The sequence below is a fragment of the Dendrobates tinctorius genome, unplaced genomic scaffold, assembly GCF_039654945.1.
Source record: "Dendrobates tinctorius isolate UK_male_01 unplaced genomic scaffold, ASM3965494v1 ptg000060l, whole genome shotgun sequence".
NCBI lineage: Eukaryota > Metazoa > Chordata > Amphibia > Anura > Dendrobatidae > Dendrobates > Dendrobates tinctorius.
Genome location: NW_027361728.1, coordinates 82,381,236 through 82,408,554, shown reverse-complemented (window position 1 = coordinate 82,408,554; position 27,319 = coordinate 82,381,236). Strand labels below are relative to the sequence as shown.

Here is a 27,319-nt window from a genome sequence, read left to right as displayed (position 1 = left end):
ATCAGACCACTTAGAGCAAAAACTACATTTATTAGAATACAATTAGAATATAGCAAATAACTTTTATAAACTTTTCTAAACTGTAAGTAAATATGCAATAAACACTTTTATGCAGTTAATAAGAAGAAATCTATAAATTTGTCCTCAGAAAAAGTATTGCCTCTGTCAGATCCTCCTTCATGGATGCCCTCAAATGTGATCTAATTATTTTGAGAGCAGAGAACAACCTCTCTACACTAACTTGTGTTGGTGGCAAAGCAGTAACCACTCTGGCAACATCTCTGACAATGTCAGGATACAGAGGAATCGCTTGTTGCACTGTTATTTTTGATGAACGGTCAAATTTCTCAATTTCTTTTAGTGCACATGAAAAATTCTGCTGAAATGTACTGGCTGTGTTCCTTGATGGGGATGACTCTTCTTCAATGCGGGAACGCTTTGCACGGTCCTTGTGATCCAAATATTTTTCGAAATTAAATTCTTCATCAGTTGATGATGAGGGTGAAGATGTGGCAGGATGACCAAATTCTTGTTCCTCCTGACTGTTCTGCAACCCTTTCATCCTTACTGCTATTTCAAACAGAGCTTCTTTTCCTTTACTTAGCTGTTAATCATCTAGAAGAATCCAATGCATTGGGTCTACATAAACAGCTGCCAAAAGAATGTTATTTTGTAATAGTAGCTCCTCTCTCCGCTTCATTGATGTAGCAATGCCACTTGCAATTAACCCTCCTCTTTGGGACAGGCGAAACATCAGGTTCTTCCACTCCTTTAAGAAAATACCTGGAGTTAAGTCCTCTGCTTGTAATTTTTTAGTCACTGTAAATGGGTGCTCTAGCAATTTTTCCAGCTCAGTCACCTGATTCCACTGACTTTCATTTAGCGTCAGTTGCGGGTTAGCCATGTCTACAAGAAAGGTTTTCAGTTCAACCAAGCGCTGAATCATTAAGTAAGTACTGCCCCATCGTGTGGCTTGATCAATAATTGCCCCTTTTCCAGCACGTCTCTTCAAAATTGAGTCAACTTTAGGGGTTCTGACAACAGTAGCCAATTTTCTCACCTTGCCAATCAGTGCAGCAGCATGTCCTTCTTACAGACTGTCTCTTATAGCCAGCTGTAGCGTATGCACAACACAGCGCATGTGATGAATGAAAGAACATATTGACACAGTTTCAACAAGATCATCTAAACTATCATGTTGCTGTTCATCTGAAGCAACTTCAGTTTGCTCCTCAGTTACAATACTGTGTTCCTCTGTTTCAAACATTTCTGTGTCTGTGGACCCAGAATGTTCTTCTAGCTGCTGGTCACCATCATTACTCTCATTCATTAGCTTAATAGTACTTATCATATTTGAAGCATTGTCAGTTACGACAGAAAGAACTTGCTCTTTTTTAAGTTCATAGTCTTGCAGAACCTTTTCCACCAAGACCTGGAGAAACTCACTGGTGTGATGAGCTTTGGTGTCTTTTACTGCCAATGTCTTGGTAACTATTTCATTTTTGTCACAAACAAAGCGGACATTGATGGCAAAATAGATCACTCTGTGACGTGTGCAGGCATCCATTTTAAGAAACAGAAAGCGTCCCTTGAGAGTTTTTTTAAGTTCTTCCTTTTGTTTTAAAAGCTTCTTCGATTACTAATTTTCTAATACTCTCTCTCTCTCCAGAGAAACACCAAGCTTGCGGGCCATTTCCCCATTCAGACACATAAAAGCTGGTCGTGAAAATAATGAAATAGGCACACTATCCTTTACAACAAGCTCTATGATCTGTTTTTTAAATGTATCTACTGTCATTGTCACAGTAACTTTGTCACTGACAAAATATCTTGCAACTGATGGCTGCAAAGTTCTCTGCTCCTTTGTTTGGCTGGAAGAGCTGGGCACTTGTTCATTGGTTTGGATGCAGTCTTTCTCATCCACTGCTTTCAGTACTTCTGGATGAAAGCGCTGTAAATGTCTCTTTAGATTAGAAGCTCTGGTAGGAGCATTTTTATCTTTGCCTGAATATGCACTCATCTTGGCTTCACAGCATTTGTTTTCGTCTGGATCATTTGTCATACACTGACAGACATATTGTTTTCTATCTAGAGTGATGGTGAAATGTTCAAATACAACTGATTTAATGTGATGCTTCTTTGACATTCTCAGGTTTTTAATTCTGCATTCACAATCCAAATGACAATTGTTTTTCCTAAAAACAATTGTACAAAATTATTGCCAGGTCGTACAACTGATATAGTGGTCAGTAATACTGTTATTATTCCTCATGTACTCACAGTTAACTGATGCAAAGTTTGTTGAAAGGATAATACTTCTTACAGTCTTCCTCTTCTGAGTAGCAGGCAGCTGTGAGATGCTTGGAAGACGCACACCTAGTATGATCTAGTCTAGAGGAGGAGCTTTACTACTAAGAATTTGCAACACATTTTCACTTTCAGTTTCATACATTGTAAGTAGGGGAGTTGGGGCAGCATGAGGTTAACCAAGTATAAGATTAGATAAGGGCAGTGGAGAACAGTGACACACAAGAAGTAAGAAATGTCTCTATCTCCAGCAGAACTGCTTATCACTGTTGTTCATAGTTTGATAGAACATATATATTTGAGTAACATTTATAAAATTCATATGAAAGTTCAATTATGAAATATTAATACATTTTTTTTAAAGCTGGAGTCGGTACATTTCTACCGACTCCGACTCCAACCAAAACTAACTCCGACTCCACGACTCCGACTCCACAGCCCTGCATTTTATGATCACTCACTCAGGAAAGGCTGTCTGTGACTAAGGGCTGTTACACTCCTAAACTCACGATATACAATACAAAATAATATTGTGGTACCGTGTTAGCCAGAAAAATAGATGTAAATCCTTATGTCCCCCAAAAAATTGAGAACAGTATTGAAGGGAGTGATACCTTCATTGGCTAACCAGAGAAATTATATTTGCAAGCAAATATAATTTCTCTGGTTAGCCAATAAATGTATCACTCCTTGAATACTTTTCTCAATTTTTGGGGGGACATACGTATTTACACTCCTAAACTCACAGTGAGCATGATGGGGCATTTGCTTATAGGGCCATCTAATAAAGCCGTTTTTGCACCCTGTTTAGAAACTTTATGCTGCTATGCATGAACCGGACGGTGTAGCTGGTGTGAGCGCTATTCGTAAGAAAGAGGCCTCTCTGAAAGAGCAGATCTTGGAGCATGAAAGCATCGGTTTGCTAAGAGATGCTACAGCTTGCTATGACCGCGCCATTCAGCTCAAGCCAGAAGAGGTATTGTATATCACAACCAGATCTTTTGAGATGGAGCAAAAGTAGCCATCTGTAATATTAAGCTAATGATTTCATTATGGTATTGAATCCTCAGTCTGTGTTGTATCATATTAACATTTATAGATTTAGCCAAAATATTTCACTGGGGGTTTTCAGGGAATTTTCAGAGTATTACACCCGATAAACAACAGGCAAATAGTTCAAACATCCCGTGTTTCCTGTGATACTTTAAGCATATCTGAGAATATGTGAATATGTTTTATGCTAATAAATTATTTAAAAAAAAACCTATGTTTACGAGAAAAGCATAAAAAAAAGTCAGGAGAAGAAATTGCAAATATATTAGGTGATTTCTCTCCGTATAACAGGCTTGCAGGCTTTCTTTTCATTGTACTGTAGTGAACCCAAAATCTGGAGAGCGTTTATCCTCTGTGGGGGGAGGATGTGATCCTGTACAACATCTGAATGGTAACTAATGTCTGTGTTCACATCTGGTCTGGCACCATTTTACCTACTAGACCATCGTATATAATGATAGAATTGATTAACTTTGTCTTATAAATCCTCAGAAAGATGATCCACATACATGGTAAATTATTTCACCAGTGTATCCCAATGTGCAGCTTATTGGCAAAACGCAGATTTGGTGAAAATTTACTGCAAGCAGCCTGAACTTTATGCAGAATATTGTTTATCAGTCATACAATATGTCCCTATAATGCTGCCCAACTAGAAGAATGAGGTACAGCTGCTTGTAAAGGGTTAATCTTCTAGAGCAGGGGTCTCAAACTCGGCAGAGTAAATGGGCCGCACATAAAAAAAAAATTTAAGCTGGTGGGCCGCATTCCTTTCAAACTTAATACAGTCACAATTGATAGCGGTATCTAAGGGGTTAAACGGCCGCGATCACTGCTAATACCGATCGTGGCCGTTTAAATAGGTTGTCAGCTGAGATGTACAGCTTACCTCAGCGGATGACAGTGTCGGCCTGCATGTGAGCCCGCGCTATCATCTCGCTGTACACGCACAGCCACAGTCACCTGCAAAATCCAGCAATGGGAGGAAAGTCACGCCTCCGCTCTCTGCGCGCTGGCGTGATGTCATTGCACAGCGCCAGAGGGATGTCATCAGGCAGGGCCACAGCCACTACAGAGTGGCGCACTCCTCTCTTGTAGCGTGAGCAGTGGCGTAACTACAAAGTTATGGGCCCTGGTGCCATGCCAAAATACACGCACATCTCCACTCAGCACACCTTCACACGCAGCTCCGCTCCGTACACTTCATACACACGTGGCTCTGCTCCGTACACCTCGTACACACGCGGCTCCGCCCCGTACACCTCGTACACACGCGGCTCCGCCCCGTACACCTCGTACACACGCGGCTGCGCCCCGTACACCTCGTACACACGCAGCTGCGCTCCTTACACCTCGTACACACGCGGCTGCGCTCCTTACACCTCGTACACACGCGGCTGCGCTCCGTACACCTCGTACACACTTGGCTGCGCTCCGTACACCTCGTACACACGCGGCTGCGCTCCGTACACCTCGTACACACGCAGCCCCGCTCCGTGCACCTCGTACACACGCGGCTCTGCACACATCGTACACACGCGGCTCTGCTCCGTACACCTCATACACACGTGGCTGTGCTCCGTACACCTCGTACACACGCCGCTGCGCTCCGTACACCTCGTACACATACGGCTCCGCTCCGTACACCTCGGTCCTCGTACACACGGCTCCGCTCCGTACACCTCGTACACACACGGCTCCGCTCCATACACCTCGTACACACTCGGCTCTGCTACATCCACCCTGTAAAAACCCCTCCTGACCCCACACATAAACTTACCGGCAGCTAGCGCCATGACAACCAGCACAGCAGAGTCCTGCACACACTGAGGCCCATGATCATGTGACCTGACTCCTCCCCTCCTGTGACCTCATCACAGCTCCTGTGCACACAGAAGACACAGCCATTGCATGCTCATGTGACCTCTGACTCCTCCCCTCCTGTGACCTCATCACAGGTCCTGTGCACACAGTACACACAGCCATCGCACGCTCCTGAATGCGTGCCACTGCCTTCCCCCTTCTACCTGCCTCAGCGAGTGAGACATGGTGCACCGCAGGCCGCAGATGACTGCCTCAGGGGCCGCATGCGGCCCGCGTGCCGCATGTTTGAGACCTCTGCTCTAGAGGAAGGATACAACTACTTCTAAAGAGTTAATCCTCTAGAGGATGATATAGCTGCTTGTAAAGGGTTCATCTGGGTCTCTCACTACATAGACAGATGCCAAAACACACTGAGGGGAAGTTCTGACAGGATATACCTTTTTTGTTGCAGCTTTTAGCATCCACCTTCTCTGCCTGCTGTGCCAGTATACACAGGAACATATTTTACATCTGTTAATAATTACATCCAGTAAAAAGTAATCAGCAGCGCACATCTCGCCTGTGTTTAAATGCTGCACATTTCCAGTCTTAACCACTCACAGTGGTATCTTCCAGATCGGAAGCAACAAATCTCACACAGATGTCAAAATAGTGAAACATAAGAAAGCCTGAATTCAGCCTCCCTTCTAGAGCCAGAGCTTACATCACTAAATTAGACAGTGATTTATTTTGTTTTCCGAGTTATATGCAGTATATTTTACTTCATGAAGTTTTTCTGGAGGTGATAGGCCATCTTTAAGCATCCGCAGGGTGCTTATTCTTCAGTCATGTGTCCTCCGTTATCAGTGGCAACCCAAACTGCCCTATCCTTTTTACCTATTTGCTCTCTATTGATGTCCCTTGGAAAGGACCTAATGAGCAGGGTAAGAGTATATAGGGGATGGAATCTGCTGACAAATTCACTTTTAATTATGTATTTAACAGCATGTACAAGATATCGACCTCTGCTTTGTTGGTCCACTTTTCATCCTCAGATTTTTCTGAAGACTAACAGGTATACCTACAAAATAGAGCAGGAAATTGTTTCCCACATATTATGCAGGTGGTGGAATCCCTAGATCATACATGTAATAGTGCAGACAGACTGCCTTCTGCATTTCCTCTAGAGGCCGTTGAGGCGTTCTCAATAGTAAGCATAATCTCCGGTCAGATGGTACCATGTATCTCTTGTTACTGTAACGATCCAACAGCTCCCACTAGCATGGGGATATGAGATCAGTTTTTATTTTCGTACATACTTCATTATTCCAATGATACTACATTTGGATTTGCACACATTGGTAATTATAGGGAGACAGATGTCTTCTTGATTCTCTTTTTGCAGATTTTGCACTATCATGGAGTCGTGAAATCAATGTTGGGTCTTGGCCAATTGTCTACTGTGATAACACAGGTTAATGGAATCCTAAATAGTAGGTAAGTATCACAGTTTATCTGGCAAACTATTTTTCTGCATGGGTGTGTTTGAGATAGCAATATATTGTACATTAGATAAATGACTACAACAAATTTCATGTAGGCTAGATTAACTGTGGGAGCAGACTGACTATTCACCGAATTCTTATGGGTTGAAAGAAGCACAGGGCATATTTATGCCCAATCCTTTGTTGCACTGGGAAATGAATGCTGCCAGAGTTTTTTTTGCAATGGCTTTTTCCCTCTACCTATAGAGTGAAAAAAACTATACATGTGCATAGCGTGCATCTGTTATGGGGGAGTCACTAGTGATATCCATTGACCAAACACAGTATCGTGTATATCACAGGATAAGCTTCCCTTGCACATTAGATGAGCGGCAAGTTTTACATTGTATGAGGGCCTTCAGCAGCAGCTATCGCGCAAGTAAGATATTAAGCAGCTGCTTAGTCCAGTTTTTCTCTGGGCATATAAGCCGATGGTGTCTGATAGTGATTTACTCACTGTTCCTCTTACAAAGCACATTTATGCTTAACCGAGCCGAGTGTGCATGTGTATGGGGGTTAGGGTTAGATATTTGTAGGCAAAATGAGCATGTAACAGACAGCTATCTCATGGTCTGTGTTAAAAGAACTGTCAGCACAGGATAACTGTTGAAACCAAGCACAGACAGACGCTCAGTGCATCACGTTGCAGCCAATAACTTATATAGATCTTCCCACCTGCTTGTTTTCCCTTTATATCCTCCTGTCTCTGGCTCTATGAAGCCAGAGCTGTCAATCAAAGATGGGTGTGGAGATTAGGGAAGACAAGCAGGTGGGAAGGTGTTATTTTAATGATTGGCCGTGCTGTGTAGCACAGAGCGGCAGGACTTGCGGTAGCTTTAACAGTCATTCTGCGCTGTGCAGAACCCCTTTAAAGATGCATTATCCTGTTCCCTTAATCCCCTAGGCCTGAGTGGACAGCGGAGTTGAACACTTACAGAGTTGAGGCAGCTTGGAAACTCTCCAAATGGGACTTGGTGGATGAATACCTATCTACAGGTAATATGTTATGTGTACTAGTGAGGCTTTAAATGGGCTATAATGTTATACATTAGTATCACACCCTCATCCATTGTGACAGCAATATAAATATCACGCTGCTCCAGGTTACATAATCGTGGAAGAAAATCTCACATTGCAGTAATATTGCTGCTATGTGGTTTCAAAGTTGCTTTGCCTCCACAGATAGAAAATCCACCAACTGGAGCATCCGGCTAGGGCAGCTGCTGCTCCTGTCTAAGAAGAAGGAAAGAGAAGCCTTCTACGAGACCCTCAAAGTGGTGCGTGCCGAGCAGATCGTGCCTCTGTCAGCCGCCAGCTTTGAGAGAGGCTCCTACCAACGAGGATATGAGTATATAGTAAGGTACACAGCATTGGTTTCCTCCTCTTTTGTTACTTACTATGTGATATCTATGGTCCTTATGAGATGTATCAATAATAATATTATTACCATAATGTTATAACATGGATAGTTTACATACATTTTGTTTCCCTGGAAAGGCTGCACATGTTGTGTGAGCTTGAGCACAGTATAAAGATGTTGCTCCAGGATTCTGCTGGTGACTCGGGTACAGACTCTCTGAATTGGCCTGCAAGGCTGGAAATGACACAAAACTCCTACAGGGCGAGGGAACCCATTCTGGCACTGCGCAGGGCTCTACTGACTGCTGGCAAAAGGTGAGTTGGTCTAGATTGATGAAATCAATAGGATTAATGCAACTGTTAGCACTTAAAATAACATTATAGGCAGTTTGTCCATGACCATTATCTTTGTTGTGTATGTTCACCTTTACACCACATTCACACATCTGTCATGGTCCGAATATGGATCATGATACACGGACTGTCCGCCGGACTCCTGACCCCATTTTGACAACCTCATGTATACCTATGAGGCTATTAAGTTTTGGTCAGGAAAACCATGCCCAGTCTGCAAATCACTGTCTGTACTCAGACTGTGACTTGTGGATTAGTGAATGCGACCTTAAAAACTGTTTTATGTTTAGAATAAATGTACTAAAAAATTAAGCAATACATTGCATTATCTTTGCTTTACTGATGGATTTAGTCCACCTTAAAAGTTTAAGATTACAGGATACAGATGCTTGTAACATCCAGAACTTTTCACTGAGCACTCCTGATTTTTAATGTAAAACACAAGCTTGTTTCTGGTGTTTGATACCATATAACTTCTTTTTGGAGAGAAAGGGTATATGTGTGTGAGCGTGGGATTAACAAGCACCCGATAATGGCTGGGATCAAAGTAATAACAACACACACTGAAATAAATGTTTACTATGCGTATTAAATGCTAATCTTCTTGTACCAAAATACGATAACAAGAACAGTGAAACGCAGGAAACTATGAGAATAAAAAGTTGTTGTTCTAGCAATAGGTTAAGGCAAGAAGTGAAAAAGAAGGATTTTTGGTACTCACCGTAAAATTTCTTTCTTGGAGCTTTCATTGGGGGACGCAGGTTACCATGGGTGTATGCCGCTGCTGCTAGGAGGCTGACACTATGCAAAATAAGAAACTTAGCTCCTCCCTCAGCAGTATACACCCACCAACAGGCACCCAGTACCTCAGTTGGTGAAAAAAGCAGTAGGAGAAGTAACATGAACTCACAAAATATGTACCAACCCAACAAGAGGCTCGTTCGCCCAACATGGTACAACTTAAGCAGGGAGGGTGCTGTGTCCCCCAATGAAGGCTCCAAGAAAGAGATTTTACAGTGAGTACCAAAAATCCTTCTTTCTTTATCGCTTCATTGGTGGACCCAGGTTACCATGGGACGTCCCAAAGCAGTCCTAAGGGTGGGAAAATGAACTTAGGCAACGTGAAGAAAGGACATCGGCCTGCGGTACCTTTCTACTTAAACTTGCATCGGACGAGGCCTGGGCATAAACCCTGTAGAACCTCGCAAGGACGACCAGGTCGCGGCCCTGTAAATCTGTAAAGTCTAAGCTTGGTGACAGACAGCCCAAGAAGCCCCTACTGCTCGGGGGGAGTGGGCTCTCACTCTTGGAGGGGGCCATTTGTCCTGAGTATGTTATGCTTCCAGTATCGCAGAACGAATCCAACGAGCGATAGTGGAATTGGAAGCTGGGAGCTCCTTCTGGCGACCTTCAGAGATGAGAAGCAGGAAGTCGAATTGCCGCAGAGAGACTTGTTCTAGAAAGATAGACTCAAATGGCTCTCTCCATATCCAGCTTGTGGAGAGACTTCCCCAGTGGGTGAAGAGGAGAAGGACAAAAAGGAGGAAAAGAAGATGTCCTCGTTGATGTGGAAAAAAGAGCGGAAAGACAGGACAAGGCCGCAAGATCAGAAACTCTCCTAATGGACGTAATGGCAACTAGGAGGGTCACTTTCCATGAAAGGAGGGAAAGAGGAAAACTCTGAATGGGCTCGAAAGGCGTGCTTTGGGAAACGCTAGGGACGAGGTTAAGATGCCACAGATCCATCGGAGGAAAGTGGGAAGGGGCCAAATGGGCAACTCCCTGGAGAAAGGCTTTAACCTGTGGCATAAATGCCTGATCCCTCTGGGAAAGAATCAACAAAGGTGAGACCTGGCTCTGTAGGGTACTAAAGGGCAGGCCTGAGTGGAGACCAGATTGAAGAAAGCCAAGGATGGATGGAAGGGAGAGAAATATTGGGAAAACTTTGTTGCGTTGCACCATCAAAAAATTGCTTTCCACTACCTATGGTAAATGCGGGAGGAGGCTGGTAAATTAGCTCTGATCATGATCTAAATGACGTGGTGGGTAAAAACCCGATTCCCTTATAACCGCAGCCTCAACTGCTGTGCTGTTAAACTCAGAGACTGAGAACTCTGGTGGGAGAGAGGGCCTCGTGAGAGAAGATCTGGACGGTCTGGGAGCCTCCAGGAGACGTCTGAGAGCATGCTTAGCAGCTCCACATACCAAGGTCTTCTTGGTCAGTCTGGTGCTATCAGAATGACTTGAATGATTTATATATTTTTTTTATTTATTTTTTTCTATTACTATGGAGATCAAGGCAGGTGGAAATGGATAAGGGAGTCGAAACTGGGACCACGGAATCACCAGTGCGTCGCGACTGACGGTCAGAGGGTCCCTGGACTTGGCTACAAATCGAGGAACTTTGTGGTTCATTCGAGACGCCATGAGGTCGACAACCGGAGAACCCCGACAATGACATCTGACTGAAGATCGTAGGGTGGAAAGACCACTCGCCTGATGCTAGGCTCTGGCGGCTTAGGAAGTTGGCCACCCAATTTCCCACCCCCTTGATTGAACAGCTGAGATGGCCGGGACATAACGTTCTGACGAACGTAGTATCCTTGCCATTTCTGTCATTACCTGTTTGCTGCAAGCTCCGCCTAGTGGGTTATGTACGCCACAGCTGTGGCGTTGTCTGAATGAATGCGGACTAGTTTGCCCGCAAGAAGGGCTTGCCCACGGAGGATGGCAAGGAAGATTGTGTGTTTCTGCCCAGCTTCGAACCGGGGACCTTTTGTGTAAGGGAAACGTGATAACCACTACACTACGGAAACTTCCAACCTTGATTTCCAGAAGGGCTTCTTGAGGGATTCAGCGCCCTTGCGCTGTTTTTTTTTTTTTTTTTAATGGAAAACCGCACCCCACCCGAAAAGACTGGCGTCGGTGCTGATGACCTGCCACTGAGGAAGGAGACAGAATCTCCCGTGCAGGACTGACGAAGGTAATGTCCTCCACGGCTTCACCCTGAGAGGCTGGAGTATGGGTCGGTCCAGAGAGACTAAAGGCATGTCCCAGGCAGTGTAGGGACAGGAGAAAAGGATGGGTGTTGAACTGGGCAAAGGGGATGGCTACCGTGACGGCTATCATCTACCCTAGGATCCTCATGCAGGACCGAAGGGGAATGAGGATTGGGCGTTTCAGGGATCGGATTCCTTTCGAGAGAGTGGAAAACTTGTCCCTGGTAAGGAACACCCAGGTCAGATTGATGTGGAACTCCATGCCCAGGGAAAACTAGTCACTGAGTAGGGTACAGAGTGGACATCTCCCTGATGATTATCCAACCGAGGCGGGTCAGAGTGCTCAGAGTTATCTGCAGATTCTGAACGCATACTCGGCGGGATGACCTTTGATAGATCGTCCAGGTAAGAAAATATTAGAATCCCCCTGGGGCAAAGGATGGCTATGATAGCTGCCATGACCTCTGTGAGGACCCTGAGGCCGAAGGAAAGAGCCGTGAATTGGTAGTGATCCTCCTGGATCGCAAATCGAAGGAACCTTTGGTACTGTACACAAATATGGATGTGGAGTAACGCCTCCCGAATTGGATAGGAGGGAAGAGACAGCCTGGAGGAAAACTGGTGTCTGAGATGGCTGTTTTGGTAGGCGAGACAGAAAGAAATGTCTCACTGGGTATGAAGATATTTTATCTTGTAACCGAAAATGATTTCCCTTACCAAGGCGCCGTTGACAACCGACAGCCACTCATCCCTGAAGGAAAGTAGTCTGCCTCCCACCCTGGAAAGACCTCCAGGTGGGGGTGACCTGACACCTGGAAGAGAATCTGCTGGAGCGGGAACCTGAGGGCTTGGTGGTCCTGCTCTTTAGTCTCCAGTGCGGCGAGGGTTTGAATGATGGTCTCCTCTCTCTGGAGGTAGAAGGACAATCATGCTGTGAGGAACTTTCCGAAGAATGGAAAGATCGGGAGAACCTAAACGGCCGTGAGCCTTCCTGTTAGAAAAGGACTTCTTAGAGATGGTGTCTGCATTCCATGTTTTCAACCAAATGATGCGGCGTATGGCCATGATGTTACTGTTTGCTCTTGCTGAACACCCTACTGCATTACTGAGGCAGCTAGAAGGTATTTGGCAGCATGATCAATTTCGTCCGCTAATTCAGCTAGCTCATCTTGAGGAGCTGACTCTAAGATACCCTTACAAAGTATCTTTGCCCAGGCTGAGATGGCTTTCGCCACCCAAGCTGAGGCGAAATTGGGACAGAGAGAAGACGCCAGTGGCTTCAAAAAATACATTTGGACAGTGATTCGATCTGTCTGTCGAATCCTTCAGTGGCGCACCGTCTGATAGCGATAGAACTGTCTTGGAAGACAGGCGAGAAAACCGGCGGATCCACCTTAGGGGGACTCAGCCAACTTTTTGAGGTGCACGTCTAGATGATTTCATCCTGAAGAATGCTTTTCTGGATGTTCCCATTGTTTGCTCTAGTTAACCTCGAACTCTTATTGATTTGGAAAGGTTCGGGAGGGAGGAAGGATCTCATCCTCCTTTAGCTTGAGTGTTTGGATAATAGCCGATATAAGGCTATCTACCATGTACGTGAGGGCTGTATCTGAGTCATACCCGGACCATGAAACTATATCTGACCCAAGGTCCTCCTCAGAGAGGGGATTTGGGACGAAGAGAGCAGCCTGGATGTTATGGAGGTCTTGGTGAGCTGGAAGAAGAGCCAGACAGAGCCCTCTTCCTTCAACTCCTACCCGGTCTGTCCCTTTGGAGGACACGGTCAGGTGCTGGCGACTCACCGTGAGAGACGGTCGGAGCACTGGTTTCTGTAGATAGCTGGAGAAGGGTCATACTTGGTCCGTGAATCTATATTTGATCCAAGGTCCTCCGAGGAGGAGGGGAGCTGGGACGAAAAACGCAGCCTGGATGTTGTGGAGAGTCCTGGTGAGCTGGAAGAAGAGCCAGACAGAGTCCGCTTCCTTGAACTCCGACCCAGCCTGTCCCTATGGAGGAAGCGGCCAGGTGCTGGCGGCTCGCCGTGAGAGACGGCCGGAGCACTGGTGGCTGTAGACGGCTGTGGAAGTCGTTCTAAGACCTGGACCAGGGACTGGGATACCATTTTAGTCAGGTCTGCGACCGACTGAGACATTGCAACGGCCCACTCCGGTGGAGGGGGAGTGCTCTCATCCCGGGAGTCAGTGTGCTCCTGTGGGGTAGACATGGTGGAGGTACTGCAGGACGGGCAGAGAGGAGACGACTGACCTGACGTCCACTTTTTTTTATTTATTTATTTATTTTACCGCGTGCACAGGCGTAATGAGATATGGTGTGCCTAGCAAAGGGAGCCCTTGTGGAATTGGACGTATGTAGAGAGTAACACTCTCTATTGAGGTAAAGATACTGCAGGGGAGCGAGTAACACTGGGGTTGTGGTACCGTAGACTTCTATGTGGAGCGTCCGTCTTCTCTTTTCAAATAATTTTATTGGTTTTTAGTAATTAAACAGGGTAAGGGAAGGAAGTTTTCCAGCTTAGTATATATTGAGGAGGCATACCGCAGGGGCCCCTGGATGGAGAGGGTCGCTGGGAGACAATATCCTCCTTCCCGCACTGTTCCTACAGTGCAGAAGTCTGCATCAACCCCTTCAGTGAAGGGTGAGGTCACCACCGGTGACCACCGTCTTCCTCTCAGCCCTCTCTGGAGAGAGGGGTGAGGAGGGGAATCGGCAAGGACTAATCACCGGTTATCGCCCAGAAGCACCCATGAGAGTGGTAGGGGATAGAGTCCTGCCTGCAGCCTGAGGGATGCGATGTGGGCGACACCACACTGCTAGCTCAGCCTCACAATATGGGAAGGCAGGGTGAGAACTTACACCGTTTCCCCTAAGCTGTATCTGAAAAAGAAATGGAAAAACATTAATAAAAAACAATAAAACCTGAAAGGAAAAAGGTTAGTTGCGGATCTGGGGAGATCCAGGTCCGCCTCCTACAGACACTAAGCACAAACTGAGGTACTTGGTGCCTGTCGGTGGGTGTATACTGCCGAAGGAGGAGCTACGTTTCTTATTTTGCATAGTGTCAGCCTCCCAGCAGCATACACTCATGGTAACCTGTGTCCCCCAATGAAGCGATAAAGAAATATAGTACATCTTTAAAGCCTAATTTATCTGCATCCTTCAAGGTGGCCAAACTCCTTAGCTGTTGGTCAACCATTATCTCTCCTAAATCCCACCGTGCACATGAGCACATTGCTGGACCGCACTATGGGGAGAGCAGAGTCTGGCAGCAGCTTATCTAAAGAGAGAACAAAAGGATTGTACATTTTGAATTAAAAAAAAAAAAAAAATCTTATCCTCATCCTTCACTTTGTCATCTGTCTGGAGGCTGATTTTTAGCTGAAGTGTAAGCAGCCCTTAAAAAGGTTAAGTTTAAAGATTTTTTTTTTCAGGCCTTGCTTGACTGACATGATTGGGGAATGTTGGCTGCAAAGTGCTCGTGTTGCCCGAAAAGCAGGTCACCATCAGACTGCATATAATGCCCTCCTCAACGCAGGAGAAACCAGGCTCGCTGAACTTAATGTTGAACGTGCTAAGTGGCTGTGGTCTAAGGTGTGTAACAATCCAGCACCCCTCATGGATTACCCTGCCAGTCATTGCTTGTGTCTTGTTTGTTATATGTATATGTCAGTAATGGGAAGATAAAATTCCACTATTGCTAACCCAGTATGTCTGTTTTGTGTATTAGGGTGATGTGCACCAGGCCCTCATAGTCCTTCAGAAGGGGGAAGAGCTGTTCCAGGCTGGTAACTCTGAAAGCCCAGAGCAGCAGCAGATTCATGGCCGAGCCATGCTGCTAGTCGGACGATTCATGGATGAGACGGCCAACTTTGAAAGCAATGCTGTGATGAAAAAGTATAAAGTAGGTTGAAAATTAAACCTGTGAATAATATTTTGGAGTAACCATAGTTTTTCATATACAATCGTTACACCGATGCCTCTACCTTGTATCAGTCCTTACACTGGCTACCCATCCACTCCAGAATCCAGTACAAACTTATTACCCTCACCCACAAAGCACTCCATGTCTCAGCACCACCCTACATCTCCTCCCTCGTTTCAGTCTACCACCCTACCCGTGCCCTCCGTTCTGCTGATGACCTGAGGTTAGCATCCTCAATAATCAGAACATCCCACTCCCGTCTCCAAGACTATACACGTGCTGCGCCAATTCTTTGGAATGTACTTCCCTGGTCAATACGATTAGTCCCGAATCCCTACAATTTTAAGCGTGCCCTGAAAATGCATTTATTCACACTGGCCTACCGCCTCAACACATTAACCTAACTATCCCTGTGTGGCACAGTCAAAAATTTTACCATAACCAGGTTCCCCGCATCATGTTCCCACATGCTTTATGCATCTGTTATCCCTCTGTATCTGTACTGTTACACACTTAACATTATGGCTGGTCCAAGTAATCAGGGCAATTGTTACCACCCACCTTTCGTGTCTCCCTTTTTTTCCTCATAGATTGTAAGCTTGCGAGCAGGGCCCTCATTCCTCTTGGTATCTGTTATGATCTATGTGATTATTGTTATGCTGTAATGTCTATCGTCTGTACAAGTCCCCTCTGAAATGTAAAGTGCTGCGGAATATGTCGGCGCTATAGAAATAAAATTTATTATTATTATACATGTGTACAGAATTTGCCATATTTTGGCTGTGTTGATATAGAACGGACGATACCAGTACACTTTTTAGTTAACTGCTGTACTTCTAAACCACCCAGAAACTATAAATGTCCGGCCGATTCCTGTTATATTCTGTAGTGACATTCTAAGACGTCACTGAATTGTAGAGCAGCTCCACAACATTGTGCAGGGCCAGGGAGACGACTGTATGACACTGATACAGAGCACACATACCTGATTTATTATATTGTAGGGTGTAGGGAGAGAACATGAGCTGTTGGGTTCTAGGAAACCAGGCCGGCAGCTCTGATGTGCAGAGAAGAGATGGTTTTCCCCCTGTAACTGGAGATAATATACCAGCCCCAGTTACAGGGGTGATTGTCAATAAAACAAATACGTATATTATTATGTTCAAATATAGGTCTTATGACACCTTATAGGGGTCACAGTGAAAAAATAAATGAAAAAAGAAGGCAAAAAATTGTAAATAAATAAAGCAAAATTAAAAAGAAACAGACCCTGTAAGTCCGAATTGCTGTTCTAGCCCCATCCCCCAATGAAAAGAAAAATATGCCCAATATTTATAAATTATTTCTACGGAAAGGAGAACACAATTTAAAATGTTTTTATCGATTCTTTGTGGGCATTAAAAAAAAAATGAGAAAAATAAACATTGTTTTTGCCTTTATATTTTATTCCGATAGCCACAAAAAAAAGGAGTACAAAAATGAAAACGCATGTACAATAAAACCTGAAAATGTGTGTGGTAAGCAAGGAGGAAAAATGTCTGGGTCATGAACTGATTAAACAGTAAACACTGTTCCAAAAAAACACCCATGAGGAAAAAAATAGTAAATATATTGTTTTTTTTTACCCCTATTAATCAATAGCACTTGCAAAAATAACAGACTTTGTAATGTATCTTATCAGAGAAATGCTCTTTCTACTTCATATCTGATCTTTCATTCTCAGTATCTCAATTCATGGTTACAGTCTGTCCTCAATGAATACAGATATATTAAAGAGATGCATATTTTCATGTGTGCTAATGATTTCTGAAATAAAAATAACTACTCTTTAATGAATATCCATATTGGATTAGCTGTGAAGGTACACGGGAATCATCACTTCTGTGACTGGGATGAGAACAGATTGTAGATGTTTGTTTCATAGTACATGTCTCAGTTGTATGAAGTCCTGCATGGCTGTACTATGTCGCTTCTGGTGCCGCATGTGTTAATCACTGTATTTACAGCATCCACTTGAACACGGTACTGTTTTTATTTTATGTACATGTCAAAAAGATAAAAAAACTTAATGATAGCGTGGTAAATTAAGACCGTAAATGCACAAAGCACCTATGTTACTCATAATACAGTTAAGGCCATAGGTAGGAAGAATTATTTACAATTTTTCAAGACTTCCTTATTCCAACTTTGTTTTCACACACTAAATCAGAAGGTCTATCCTGTACTGAGCACTTTGAGCTGTGGTGTAGATCAACATGTGCCATTAGTTCATCTCTGATATATTGGATTATATCAGTCAAACTCCAGAGGCACATGGAGAGTTGGGGCCATGTCACCAAGACATGGCAAAACAACCCAGAAATTAAATCAGCTTTCTCTTTCGTCTCATTGGGGGACACAGAAACCGTGGGTGTGTGCTGCTGTCACTCGGAGGTTGACACTATGCATGAAAAAAATGTTTACTCCGCCTCCGCAGTATACACCCCTCCGACAGGCTGTAGGACAATCAGTTTTGCTTAGTGTCAGCAGGAGGTAGACAGGGGTCTCTCGCAGACCCATGCCTACCTCAATGTGCGTCGTTCCTTTTCAGGTAACCATGGAGGGATACAGAGCAGAGCTGCTACATCTGTACTCCCACAGCGGGATCATGAGTACAGCGTGTACTGCCACCCCGTATCCTCATGAATCCCACGGGCAGGACCCTATCCCATAACACAGGACTCGTGTTCAGGTGGCAGCTCCTGGTCCTGACCTTCATCTCCCATCACTCGCCCACCAGAGCCTGATGATCGAGAGAGACGCCCTGCAGATAAGGTTTGGGACAGCAATCTTTTCATGCAGATAACCGACCCCTGTTACGGGGTGAACTGGAGGTAAGAGGCTGCAGCGTTGTATAACCCACTTACCAGCCGCTCTGGCTGAATGTGACCGCTGTAATCAGCACTTGGGCTTACAGCCCTGGGCTCTATACTTATGTTAAGAGCCAACACTTACTTTCAAGCACGCGGTGCAGCACGGTTCCAGCCTCCTCCCGTGGCGGCGTTATGGCCCTGGGCTCCGGCAGGAGCCCAGCAAGGCCGACGCTAGATTCCGGCTTCCGGCAGGCTCCACCCCCCGGCTTCCTCTTCCTGTACCAGCGCCATCTTGGTGCTCCAGGAGGCCAGACCAGGGCCCCGCCAACCGCTTCCGGGTGGGGATTTCATAAGGTTTCTAGGCAGGGCTGTTCACCTCGCTCTCTCTCTCCCCCTCAACAGCCTTCAGGTGGCAGCTGTGGCGGACACACAGGTCGTGGGTATGTGAGTACTGCACTACAGGTTGCTCCCTCACTTCGCTTTCTACCCCCGACGGTCGGCACCAGGTAAAACCTGTCAGCATGCCCAAGGAAGAGCAGTCCCGCTCCTCATCCACTTCAGTGACCTTGGTCAAATATTTTGTATGTACTAAATGCAACGTCAGGTCTCCAAGTCAGTCCTCGCCACTCTGCTCAGATTGCAGTAGACCTACGGTGTCACCTACGATAGAGAGCAGTTTTAGCCCCCTGGTTTGCCTGTCAGAGATCCCACATTACCCCTGGAGCACGAGGAAGCACCTTGCCTGCCGCCCAGGGGCCATCCATCGCCACGGGAGACAGCGAGTGTCCAGGATGGGCCTCTTCCTTATCCAAGTCCGTGGCCGACCTTACCAGGGTATCACAGACCTTGGTAACAGCGCTTAACAGATTGCCACTTCAGGCTCCAATGGACATAGGAGCACCAAAGGAGCCTCCTTTTGGGCCTTCTAGAGGCGTAAAAGGTTAAGACAGGACCATCAACCCAGGTCCCCTTCTCACTCCGTCTCACCGCTAGAAATCCTCTGGCCGTCTGCCTCCTCCTGATCCTCATCCCCGGAATCAGGCGAGGCATTATCGGAGACACACTCAGAGGAGTGTTCTGAGTACGGGCCGGAACAGTACCAGGTCAAGGATATGGTTCAGGGCCTCATTGCCGCAGTCAATGAGACCTTTTAACATTGGGGTCGCCACATCAAAACCTAATGATCAGGCTTTTTCATTTAAGTGTCATAGGTCCCCCTCTAGGGTTTTCACCTCCCACAAGGATTTTGAGGGAGTGTTGGCCAAGGAAAACACAACCAGGCGATTCCAGAGAGGAAGTCGTATCCCTTCCCTCCAGATCGCACCGCAAACTGGCCTGCCTCCCCTTTGGGGGATCAACCAGTGTCCAGACTCGCTACCAATACAGTCCTCCCACCTGCCAGTGGGGCAGCCCTAAAGGATCCCAATGATAGGAGGATAGAATCCCTGGCAAAATCCGCCTTTGAGGCAACAGCCGCCGCATTGTGTCCAGCCTTCGCCTCAGCTTGGGTAGCTAAGTCTGTTACAGAATGGGCCAAACAGCTTAGACAGGGCATAATGGCGGAATTTGCAGATCAAATCTCTCATGCCGGGAGGTATATGGTATCAGAAGCCCTGGATGCCGCGTCTTGCGCAGCTCAAGCATCCAGTAACGTGGTAGGACGGTCTGGCTAAAGGCTTGGCAGGCTGATTTGTCCTCTGAGAAATCACTGACCAATCTGCCGTTTCAGGGCATTCGGCTCTTTGGGTCAATGTTAGATCAAATCATTAATGATGCAAGGGGGTACACGCTTCATTCTCCCTCAGGCCAAGCCTTATCGATATGTTTTCAAACGTAGGGCTCAGCCCTTTTGCCGTACCCCAGCGACAGGCAATTATGCTCAGGGCCCACAGAGGTCGCAAGCACCAAGAGATAGGAGGAAGTTATCCTTTCGGGCCACCCCTTCATGGCATTCCCGCAGTTCCAACAGCAGAACTACCAAGTCAGGGCTGGGCAGAGCCACTTCAGCCTGACGCCAGCAGGGAGTCCAACTCCCTTTCCAGTACCTCTCCCAGACTAGGCCGCCTTATCCTCTTCAGAGATATCTGGCGGAGTTCAGTAGAGGATATCTGGGTAAAGGAGGTCGTATCGACAGGATGCAAGATAGATTTCAACGTGAGATCGCTTCTTTCTATCGCAAACACCAAAGGATGCTGCTAGGGCTCAAGGTTTTCTGTGGCAATCGACTCTCTCCTCAACGCAGGAGTAATCGTCCCCGAGCAGGAACGTTTTGCCTGCTTTTACTCAAACCTGTTTGTGATACCAAAAAAGGATGGCTCAGTTCGTCCCATACTAGATCTCAAAAGGCTAAACAAGATGGGTCCACTTACGCCATTTCAGGATGGAATTGATTCAGTCAGTAATTACGTCTATGGAGGATCAGGAATTCCTATTTCCATAGACATCCGGGACGCCTATCTACACGTCCCCATTTTTCAGGGACATCAGATGTTTCTGCGTTTTACTGTCCAAAAGCAGCATTTCCAGTTTGTGACCCTGCCATTTGGGCTGGCAACAGCCCCCAGAATTTTCACAAAGATTATGGCAGCGATGGTAGCTATATTAAGGGTCAGAGGCATAATATTGGTACCATATCTCGACAAGTCGCCCTCCTTCGCTCAGGTCCAGGAAAATCTAGTGGTAGTTTTAAACACGCTGTCCCGTTTTGGTTGGATCATAAACAGGGAGAAATCTCACCTAACGCCAACACAACGCCTAGAATTCTTAGGAATGGTAATCAACACCCGCCGCTCGCGGGTCTTTCTCCCAGAAAGAAAGTGGATTACCCTCCAGCAGGGAATTCGCTCTCTGTTGAAATTCCGGCTTCTATCCTTTCCCACTGCCATGTGAGTCATGAGAAGCATGGTGAGAGCTTCAGAGGCAATACCCTTTGCCCTGTTCCGTTCCAGGATACTACAGAGGAATATCCTCCTTCAGTGGGACAGGTCCATCTCTTTGCTGGATCATCCCTTCCTCCCTTCCATTCAGACCAGGGAGTCCCTCAAGTGGTGGCTGACCTCCACCCTCGTTCATCTGGGACGGCCTTTTCCCCCTGTCCACTGGCAGGTAGTAATTACAGATGCCAGTCCCCTGGGCTGGGGTGTGGTACTCCGTCACCTGACTGTCCGGGGACGATGGTCGAGGCAAGAATCCTCACTATCAATCAACTTTCTAGAACTGAGGGTGGTCTTCCTAGCACTTCTTCATTGGGAAAGATACCTCAACAACCAGCCAGTCCGGATTCAAACGGACAATGCACGGCGGTGGCATACATCAATCACCAAGGGGGAACCGGAAGTCCCACGGCACTGGCCGAGGTATCCAGAATCTTGAACTGGGCAGAAACCGCAATTTCATTCCCGGCACAGACAACATGGCCGTTGACTTCCCCAGTCGGGAGGGGCTCGCGGCAGGAGAATGGTCCTTACACCAGGACGTGTTCCGTCAGATATGCCAGCTATGGGGGACTCCAGACGTGGACCTCCTGGCATCGCAGCAGAACAGAAGGGTCCAACAGTTTGTCTCAAGATACCGTGATCCTCTAGCAATAGGGGTCGACGCGCTGGTCATTCCCTGGACACAGTTCAGACTCCCTTACCTGTTCCCTCCCATTCCTCTCCTGCCCAGACTGTTCAAGAAGATCAAGGCGGAAGGGGTGCCGGTCATCTTGATAGCCCCGTACTGGCCCAGGAGGGCCTGGTTTGCAGAAATTATCAATCTTCTCGCAGGCACCCCCTGAAGATTCCCCGACAGACCAGATCTCCTGGCTCAGGGGTCGTTTTACCACCCGAATTCTCGGTTGCTCAATTGGACAGCATGGCCGTTGAAACCACGATACTGAGAGCAGCGGGATTTTCGGACCATTAATCCCGGGATTTTCGGACCATTTCAGAGTCATTAATACAATGATCCAGGCTAGGAGGCCATCCTCTTCCAGGGTCTATTATCGAGCCTGGAAGGCCTATTTTGGCTAGTGTGAGTCTAATCACATCACACCTATGCTCTGTTCCCTGCCATCTGTCCTAGCTTTTCTCCAGGCAGGGTTAGATGGCGGTCTGGCCCTAAGTTCCTTGAAAGGCCAGGTATCTGCTCTCTTCTTTTTCAAAGAAATTTGGCCTCCCGCTTACAGGTTAGGACCTTTCTGCAAGGAGTGGCACATGCGGCCCCTCCTTACAGATCCCCTGTGGCTCCAGGGGTTCTTGACTTGGTCTTGGAAGCCTTGACAGGTTCACCCTTCGAACCCCTCCAGGAAGCTCCCATGTCTTTGTTGTCCTGGAAGGTGGTATTTCTCATAGCCATCACCTCTATTAGGCAGGTTTCAGAATTAGCGGCTTTGTCCTGTCGCCCTCCATTCCTAATTATGCACCAGGACAAGGTTGTTTTGCGGCCTCCTCCTAATTTTCTTCCCAAGGTGGTATCGGCCTTCCACCTGAACGAGGATATAATCCTTCCGTCATTTTGTCCCGCTCCATCCCATCCTCTGGAGCGTTCTTTGAATAAGCTAGACCTGGTCAGGGCGATAAGGGTCTATCTGGCCAGGACCGCTCGCTTCAGGAAGGCGGACTCGCTCTTTGTTATCCCCAATGGGGTGAGAAGAGGCCTACTGGTCTCTAAGGCAACAATTGCCCGCTGGATCAAAATGGCAATTCTGGAAGCCTACCGGGTGAAGGACAAGGTGTCCCCTGCTGGGGTCAAGGCCCATTCAACCCGGGCAGTGGGCGCCTCATGGGCGGTACACAACAAGGCATCAGCCATGCAGTTGTGCAAGACTGCCTCATGGTCGTCCGTGCATACCTTTTCAAGATTCTATAAAGCATACCTATGTTTCAGCAGACGCCAGCCTAGGCAGAAGAATCTTGCAGGCGGCAGCGGTGAGTTCTCTGACCTGAAGGAAGTTTCTGTCTTTTCCCACCCCAGGGACTGCTTTTGGACGTCCCACGGTTTCTGTGTCCTCCAATGAGACGAAAGAGAAAACAGAATTTTGGTTGCTTACCGTAAAATCTGTTTCTCAGAGTCTTCATTGGGGGACACAGTGCCCTCTCATGATTTTGTTATCTGTAATGATTATATGATTGACTTACATGATAATGTCTCCTCCTACTACTTTTTCACTAACTGATTATCCTACAGCCTGTCGGAGGGGTGTATACTGCGGAGGCAGAGTTAACATTTTTTTCATGCATAGTGTCAACCTCCTAGTGACAGCAGCACATACCCACGGTTTCTGTGTCCCCCAATGAAGACTCTAAGAAACAAATTTACTCTGTCGCCTCATTGGGGGACACAGAACCATGGGTGTTATGCTGCTGTCCACTAGGAGGCGACACTATTCATAATCTGAAAAAGATTAACTATGGCTCCTCCTCTGCAGTATACACCCCTGGACGGCGTCAGCCTTCTCCAGTTTTTGCTTAGTGTCGCATAGGAGGCACACCTAAAGATTTTTTTTCCTGACTGACTACAGATGAAGAAAAGTGGGTATCCTGCGAGACCCCCGGCATGGCTCCTTCCTCGGCCCCTATTATAGGGTGCCCGGTTGAAGTTGAGGTGGCTATTCCCCATGTCGCTCCTTCCCCAGTCCCTCAGGTACTGGTTCGAAGTTGAGACCCTCCTCCTTCCCCAATTCCCTTGGGTTCTGGGTTGAGGTCGAGGCAAGGATGAAGCCCCCTGATGGTGACAGCAGCACCCTCCCTAATCCCCCTCTGGGGGCATTAGGCTGAGACCCCTCAGGTAGGGCCTGTACAAGGCAGCATTCTGCGGCTGCAAAGCCAGGGACCTCCAGCCCAGCTGCGGGCTCCTGTAGGGGCCGGGGAGAGTGCACGCAGGCATAGCACACACAGACACAGGGCTCCTGTGCCCCTGTCTCTGCGGCAGCGCCAGCTCCATAGCGCCTCAGGGGGACCCCTCACAAGGCCCTGCTCCTGTTACTAGCCCCGCCACTATCCTGCCTTTAGATCCGGGGGGGTCTGGTTCAGATCCGACCCCCTCCCGGACATCCGCGCCGGCCTGGAGCCCTTCTGGGCATCAGACTTCAAATTTAGACCGCGGCTTCGGCCTAGCTGAAGCTGCCGCCTTCTCCCCGGCCCACCCCCCAGATGACAAATATGACACCTTACAATGTCATAGAAGGGGCGGATCGAGACAGAAAGGGCGCGTTTTTACAAAGCTCTGCGTGCCCTTTTCAGCTCTCTGCCCCCTTCCTCTTCCTCCTCGTCCTCTCAGCGGCCATTTCTGGGTCAGAATTGCTGCAGGAGAAGGCATTGTGACATCAGCACGTCAGCCAGTCTCCGGGGGGCACAGGACTGTGAATCTACGGCACTGGACCTAGGGGCACACTGGTGAGGTAAGATCACAGCTGGGTTTTCTTACTCGGCTGTGAATCCATATTCCCTAAAAGGCTCCCCTATAGGTTTCCTCTGCATAGCCATCCCTGTAGGGCCCTCTGCATAGCCAGAACTTCTGCGGTCGGTGCACTATGCCGAGCCCAAGGTACAAGAGAACCAGGCAGGACTGCTTTTATGCATTCTGCACAGCCTGCAAAACCACTCTCCCCAGTGGCAGCACGTACCCGCACTGCCGGGATTGTATCCAAAATACTGGGTCAGAACCCCAAGCGGCTCCTACCAATGCTTCAGCGTCTGCTACCACGCCGGAATGGGCTACTCAAATGTCGCAGTGTATGACGCAGTCCATCGATAACCTGACCTCCACATTACTCCAGGCTCTGCAGGGTCATGTCTCGGCTATGAGCGTTACCCAGCAAAGGGACAGCTCCACTCAGGGACAGGCCATTTCTGGCTCTCCCAGACGTAAGCGGACCCACAGGTCGCGTTCATCTGCGTCATCCTATAGCACACGGTCATCCCCCTCTAGGGAGAGACACCGTAGTTCCAGGTCACCTAGACCGTCCCCTACTAGGGACAGACAATGCAGATCTCCACAGCGATCCCCGACCACAGGAGACCTCCGCCCCAGTTCGCCCACCAGGGAACGCCTCAGCGATACGCAGGATTCGGAAGGCATCTGTGACTCCGACTCAGACAATGAAACGGAGAGGTCTCTGGTCCCCGATACCCCTAGCAATGCAGCTCTAGTTGAGGACATTATCTCTTCCATCCATCGGGTGTTGGACATTTCTGATCCACCCCCGGAAGCCCCATAGCACAGGATTTGCTTTGAAGGTGTTCTGAAACCGCCTAACGTCTTCTCTAATCACTCGGAATTTCAGGCGATACTTACTAAGCGGTTTTCGTAGCCCAAGAAGAAATTCACCAATCGCAAATATTTGGAGGCAAGGTACCCTTTTCCACAGAAGGACACCAAGGAGTGGACAGATCCACCCGAAGTGGACCCTCCAGTCTCTAGGCTAGCAGCACAGACCCTCCTGTCACTGCCAGATAGCTCAACCCTTAGAGACGCAGCAGACCGGCAGGTAGAACGCATGGCTCATTCAATTTTCGAAGCGGCAGGGGCCTCCCTGGCTCCCGCGTTCGCTTCAGTCTGGGCCGCCAAAGCCATTCTGGCTTGGGCCAAAAATTTGCAGGATGGCCTCCAAGCTTCCAATCCTGAGCTGTCGGACCAAGTGGTTCAAATAGCAGTGGTAGCAGATTACATGCTTCATGCAGCTCTGGATTCCGCAAGAGGTGTAGTGGGAATAGCATCAAACGCCATCACAATCCAGAGTATCCTTTGGCTACGGAAATGGAAAGCGGATGCTGCCGCGAAAAAGTCCCTCACACACCTCCTATACCTCAGTGGGCGACTTTTCGGTGAAAATTTGGACACAATGATATCCAATGCCACTGGGGGGAAGAGTACCTCTCTCCCTCAACTAAAACCTAAACGCACGTTCAAAAGGCGTAACCAAACACGATTCCGATCCTTTCGGAATTCTTCAGGCTGATCCGTCTTGCGTCCAGCACAAAATCGTAACTGCTCTCCAAGCAGGGACAACCCACGGGCGGCGCAGAGGCCGGACAGGACCTGACAGCCGAAAACAGGCCAGGCAAAGCCCAAAGGAGGAAAACCTCAGACTTTCTCCTCATCATGACTCACGAACTCCGGAAGACACCCCACCCGTAGGCGGACGACTTTTACTCTTTCAGCAAGTCTGGCTGCCTATTACAGAAGACAGGTGGGTCAGGGAAATAGTGTTTTCCGGATACAAGATGGTTCACTTCCAGCCCACCGAACCGGTTCTTCCTCTCTGTTCCCCCAAAGCCGCCAGACAAGGCTCATGCCTTCTGCCACGCGGTTTCCTCCCTCCTTCAAGCAGGAGTCATAGTACCGGTTCCCGCAACCGAGCACTTCCGAGGGTTCTACTCCAATCTATTTGTAGTCCCCAAAAAAGGAGGCAGCGTACGGCCCATACTGGACCTGAAACAACTCAACAAATATGTACGGGTTCGTCATTTCTGAATGGAGTCCCTTCGGTCCATCATTGCGTCCATGGAGCAGGGAGAATTTCTCGCCTCCATAGACATACAGGACACATACCGATTGCTCCCGCCCATCAGAGATTTCTCAGATTCGCTATCAACCAGGATCACTACCAGTTCGTGGCTCTCCCGTTCGGACTCGCCACGGCTCTCAGGACGTTTACAAAAATCATGGCAGCCACCATGGACGTTCTACACTCGAGAGGCATAGTAGTCATTCTATACCTGGACGACCTTCTTATCAAGGCTCCCACCTTCAAGGACTGCGAGGTCAGCTTCTCAATCACAATCAACACTCTGAGTTGCCTGGGCTGGTTAGTCAACTTGCAAAAGTCATCGACTACCCCGAGTCAGTCTCTGACATTCCTGGGGATGCTATTCGACGCCTCCAGGGGTCTGGTGCTCCTTCCCAGGGACAAGGCACTGGCTCTCCGTCTGGGAGTTCGCATACTCCTCCGCAATCTCCCCCGATCTTTCCGGTTTGCCATGAGAGTCCTCTGCAGGATGGAGGCGGTACCATTTGCCCAGTTTCACCTCAGACCCCTTCAACTAGCCATCCTCAAGTCCTGGGACAGGAATCCCTTCTCCCTCGACAGGGAGTTCCGGCTAACATCGAAAACCAGAAGGTCCC

At 47.6% G+C, this 27,319-nt stretch overlaps 1 protein-coding gene across 2 annotated transcripts in view; it reads left to right on the top strand.

Annotated features, from left to right (window-relative positions):
* Positions 1-27,319, top strand: part of ATR (ATR checkpoint kinase) — a 247,690-nt gene that overhangs the window by 131,751 nt on the left and 88,620 nt on the right. For both annotated transcript variants that reach the window (XM_073579101.1, XM_073579100.1), the window contains exons 29-35: positions 3,119-3,283; positions 6,569-6,660; positions 7,612-7,703; positions 7,890-8,067; positions 8,205-8,381; positions 14,869-15,028; positions 15,165-15,338. In XM_073579101.1, coding sequence (XP_073435202.1) covers positions 3,119-3,283; positions 6,569-6,660; positions 7,612-7,703; positions 7,890-8,067; positions 8,205-8,381; positions 14,869-15,028; positions 15,165-15,338 — 1,038 coding nt within the window. The remainder of the gene's footprint in view (positions 1-3,118; positions 3,284-6,568; positions 6,661-7,611; positions 7,704-7,889; positions 8,068-8,204; positions 8,382-14,868; positions 15,029-15,164; positions 15,339-27,319) is intronic.